Consider the following 4,946-nt stretch of genomic DNA (forward strand, 5'->3'; position numbering starts at 1 on the left):
GGATAAAATGTTTCTCTTCCATCCTCTTTTGATAATGCCAATGGGTTTGATGTGATAAGTGTAAGCGTAGTGCATGATGGGGAAGCTGAGTTTATTCAAGCATTCCACATTTGACATACATGCCAATAACGAAGATCCAATTTTATTGATCATATTATGTATGGCCTTGCCATGCTCAAGAAAGAGGTTGGGGGCTATGACTATAGCTGTTGAGCTTGTGCTGGATTCATATCTGAGAACCACTTACCATGCGGGTATTTATGCGTCCGTTTTGAGCTGTTCCACTGGTGCCAAAGTCCTATGTGAGGGTAAATGTATGCATGAGCACATGTGTAGGGGTGGACACACAACCATCACATTTTGCAATTACCTGTTCATTCAAGTTTAGAAGCTTGGAGAATGCACATGCTGCTCTTGACAAAATAGTTAATTGGAATTTGTACTTTTAGAGTATTATGATCGTAGCAGCTGTTGCCAAAAATGGGAGCTTGGATGATGCAAGAGGATTATTTATAGAGATGCCTCAGCAATATGTGCTCTCTTGGAACTCCATTGTCTCTATGTGTGCTCAGAATGGATATGGCAAGGAGGTCTTGTGACTTAAAACTCTTTGTGAGGGTAAAAGTACTTCCATCTGTGTCCAACAGTAGCTAAACTACTTCTTTGTAACATTAATCTATTCTGCAAAAGCAAAATTCAAGTAAAACTTAATGATAGATATATTCAAAAACAAGCATGTGGTTGCAAATTGCTATTTACAAAATGCAAAGTGCTCTTGAATTATACAACACAATAATTTGTTATCTCATTTTTAAAATTTAAAGCCAATATTACATTTTTTGAATTCCAATCTTTTTAAAATGTTTTTGAGTGATCTTATTTATAAAATTTAAACTGAATATCATATTTTTTATTGCTTATCTTTGTAAAATGTTTTCAGATTTATTTTACAAATGAATGACTTGCAAATTTCCAATTGAATAGAGCGGACTATGATCTAAGATAACAAAAATATAATAGGTACTTCTATACTAGCATTTAACTAAATTCACAAACATGAAAACATCAATTAGTGGAAAAGAAAAAGCAACTTCTTTATATTGGCATTCAAATAGCAAAATTACTCATGGTAATTAATCAATAAAGTTCTTGAACAATAGAACATTTCTTATTTCATTATGAAGAGGCTATTTTATGTATTTAATAATAAACTATATTTTAACATTATGACCTAAATAAAAAGTGCTATGTACTAAATGTAAAGTGCTATATATGCCAAATTCAAGCTGCTACATGCTATATGCTAAATGTAAACTGATATGAACCCAAGAGAGGGCATGTTCTTTAGTCTTATAATTTTTGGAGAAGAAGTGTGTCAACTCTCCCCCCACACAAATGTGTGTTTATGTGCTAACTACTGCAAAGTACTATGTACCAAATGCAAAGTGCTATGTGCCAAATTTAAATTTCCATGTGCTAAATTCAAAATGCTATCTGCTAAATATTGCAAATTGATATGAACCCAAGGAAGGGCACGTTCTTTGGTCTTACAAGTTTTAGAGAGGAAGTGTGCATCCAACTCTCTGCCCATGCAAATGTGTGGTTATGTGCTCAATACAAAGTACTATGTGCCAAATGTGAAGTTCTATGTGCCAAATTCAAATTGCTATGTCCTAAATTCAAATTTCTCTATTCTTAATGCAAATTGAAATGAGTCCAAGGAAGGGCATGTTCCTTGGTCTTATAATTTTTGGAGAGAAAGTGTGTCCACTCTTTCTCCATGCAAATTTGTGGTTATGTGCTAATTGCAAAGTCTGTGAGGAATGCGAAGTACTATGTATGGAATGCAAATTGCTATTAACGAAATTCAAATTGCTATGTGCTATATTCAATTATCTAAAACAAAATGTGTGCTCATATCCTAAATGCAAATTGCTATTTACAAAATGCAAATTGCGATTTAATTATATGATTCATTAACAACTTATCTCATCTCTGATATCTAAAGTCAATTTTACAATCTTTGTAAACTGCCTTCAAATTTATTTTTGTGACCCTCCTCCCATACAAATGTGTGGTTATGTGCTAAATGCAACGTACTACGTTCCAAATACAAAGTGTTATGTCTGTTCCAAATTCACATTGCTTTGTGATGAATGCAAATTGACATGAAACCTAGGAAGGCCACGTTGGAGAGAAAGTGTGCCAACTCTAAATGTGTTGTTATGTGCTAAATGCAAAATACTATGTGCGGAATGTGAAGAGCTAAGTGGCCATGCAAAGTGCTATTAACCAAACTGTTCTTGAAAATCTAATTATAAAATTCAAATAAAACCTATTCTGTCAAGACAGCTACCTGCCAGTACGTTAAATAGGTGAATGAGGCCATGTTCCATGTGGAAAGAAAGCCGCCCCTAATTAGCCGCCCTGGCTACAAGATAATCTACGAGGGCTTGCAGATTGGTGTGTGAGGAGCCTCCCTCTTGCACGCTCAGCCGAGCAGCTTCGCATAGGCTTGCCGCATTCTTCCTCATTTGCTTGCCCTCCTCCCCCTCCATCAATTCCCTTATCGCCCTTTCCACCTCCTTCCTCGTCACCACCCCGTCTTCCCCTCCCTCGAACCTCATTCCCGTCTTCCACTCCTCCACCACGTACTTGCAGTTCATCATTTGATCCCCCATATAGGGCCAACACAGCATCGGTACCCCATTCGCCACTCCTTCCATCGTCGAATTCCACCCGCAATGCGTCAAAAACCCACCCACTGCTCCGTGGGAGAGAACTCGCATCTGCGGTGCCCACGAAACCACATAGCCTCGGCATTTGGTTTTTGCCAGAAACTCGTTGGGAAGCTGGGCGTTCGCTGCACCCTCTACCGTGCCCGGACGGAAGGACCATAGGAACCGTTGGTTGCTGGCGTCAAGGCCTGCAAGTATCTCTTGGAACTGTACCTGGGACACAAGACTGATGCTGCCAAAGGAGATGTACAGGACGGAGCCCAATGGCTGCGTGTCGAGCCACTGCAGACAATCGTCTTGCTCTTTCCATACGCTTGTGCTGGTTTCATTTACCAAGTCTTCGGTCAGAGGACCTATCGGATAGACGCAAACCTCGTTGGACATCTCACGAAAGGCAGGACCTTCCAGATTCTCAAAGGAGTTCACCACAACCATATCTGCCGTTCTATTGGCAATCTCGTTTTGACGAATGAAGTAGCGCGTTAGGAAGTCCGTTTCGTCTGAAACGTGTCTAACATGCGGTAGGTCTGCGTTGTGCAGGGAAGCGAGCCCCGGAAGCGCATCGTGGAAGAGGTCTGCCGTGTTTTTCTTCGTCTTTCCTATGACTGAGGAACATACAAACACAACAGCGTGAGAGACCCTCGCACTAAAGGATGTAGCGATACAATGGCGGAAGGCAGATACTCTCACAGTGTACTAACCATCGTCTAAAGAAATCCTGCCCTTCAAGACGTAGTGATTGAATAGATGGATGCTTTGACTGCACGGATATAAAGCAATCCTGGGAAGGTTCAACTTCTCAGCCACCTCCTGGGTTGCGCTTGACATGAAAGTGTCCGAAATGATGCAGGTGACGGGAGGGCCTTCCTTTGAAAGCTGGAGGATGAGTTGCTCAAGCAAATGGCCGACTTTCTCTGTCGCGGCGATCATGCCTTGAAACGAGAATTTGAAATCGTTCGTCATGTCAAGCGCGGGAAAGGGAATCGAGGTTAAATGGATGTTGGATTGCGGATCTGTGGGAGGGGTGGAAGTGGTTTGGCAGTCAATGATACGTTGGTGGAGAGGTTGGACGTTGACGAAGGTGATGAGGAAGCCATGGTTGGAAGCGAGGGTCTTGCAGAGGCGCATGAGAGGGTTGATGTGGCCTTGGGCGGGCAGGGGGACGGCGAGGGCGTGAGGTCTGGCGGTAGAAGCCATGGATGCTTGAAGCTGGATGAGGCTCTTAGCCTTTCAGTAGAGCTCTAGAGGCTTGTACAAAATTTTCCGTTCCATTCTTCAGTCCCTTTTCTAGTGTTGTTTTGCCGGCTTGCTTATTTGTTGTTATTACAAGTTCTTTTTGTTTCTTTTTCCTCGTCTTCGGAGAAGCATATGCTCGCTTTGTTGGTTGCTAGCCCCTTGGAACTTAGTCATGTAAGCACCACCTCATTTTTTAGCAAAGATTTCAATGCCCTTTCTATGATGCTCCATGAATTTTTAGATTTAAAACCCTTTATTAAATCTCATATTTCTCCAATGGTTTTGTAAAGAAGCTCCCCCTAGTATAGTCTCTTTACTTTCAAGAAACTCGGTCTTAGGGTGTTTACACACTTTGCCCACCGTGGGCATGCCCAAGGTTCATGGACGGGCAAGATTGTCCGCTCACAGTAGAGATGCATTCAATGAAGGTTGGGTGGGCTTGGGCGCCCATAGTGTGTAAAGACCCTTACCTAGTTATCACTTCATACTAAATCGAAGGTACTCCCCCAAGCAATAATGCTCTCTTGTAATTCTAGAATTCTTTGAACTTTGTCCCACAAGCAATAATGCACCCTTGTTAGCTAGTACAGTGTTCTAGAAGCCTTTGAACTTTGTTGTTAGTATTGTCTCTTTAGAGGATGAATTAGCACATACTTGGAAGTTCCCTCTCCACAACATTTTGATTTTAATTTTTTTAAAAGATACTTGCTGTTTCTCTCAATTATGTGGGGAATTGCTTCTTCTTGCTTCATGAGCATGTAGCCTTCGACAATATCCTTACAAACCATTGTCACCCTTATATAGCAACTTTATAAGACCCAGGGAATAAAAGAGCGTGACAACAATGTAGATCTATTGGATACATCTTCCCATCTAACCACAAATCTGTACATGGTTTTCCTTGATTTGAAGACTTACTTAATCAATTTCGATTGCTAAAGAGGATTCATTCCTCTTTAGAAATGGTGCATT

The 4,946-nt window shown here is 41.0% G+C and overlaps 1 protein-coding gene across 1 annotated transcript; it reads right to left on the minus strand.

Annotated features, from left to right (window-relative positions):
* Positions 1 to 2,414: 2,414 nt before the first annotated feature.
* On the minus strand, positions 2,415 to 3,941 carry LOC147886632 (UDP-glycosyltransferase 85A1-like). The gene is made up of 2 exons (XM_087395289.1): positions 3,440 to 3,941; positions 2,415 to 3,343 (listed from the first exon to the last, which is right to left on the minus strand). Exons 1-2 carry the CDS (start codon positions 3,933 to 3,935, stop codon positions 2,415 to 2,417), a joined length of 1,425 nt encoding a protein of 474 aa, XP_087251415.1. The 5' UTR covers positions 3,936 to 3,941.
* Between the last annotated feature and the right edge of the window lie 1,005 nt (positions 3,942 to 4,946).

This window comes from Dipteris shenzhenensis, chromosome 24, assembly GCF_047967505.1.
Source record: "Dipteris shenzhenensis isolate YYH24624 ecotype China chromosome 24, Dip_SZ_1.0, whole genome shotgun sequence".
Taxonomy (NCBI): Eukaryota; Viridiplantae; Streptophyta; class Polypodiopsida; order Gleicheniales; family Dipteridaceae; genus Dipteris; species Dipteris shenzhenensis.

Excerpts from the sequence above, each read along its gene's own strand:
- LOC147886632 (XM_087395289.1), bottom strand. The coding sequence starts at position 3,935 with ATGGCTTCTACCGCCAGACCTCACGCCCTCGCCGTCCCCCTGCCCGCC. Across the intron at positions 3,344-3,439 it reads CAGGATTTCTTTAGACGATG|TCATAGGAAAGACGAAGAAA; the intron begins GTTAGTACACTG and ends TATGTTCCTCAG.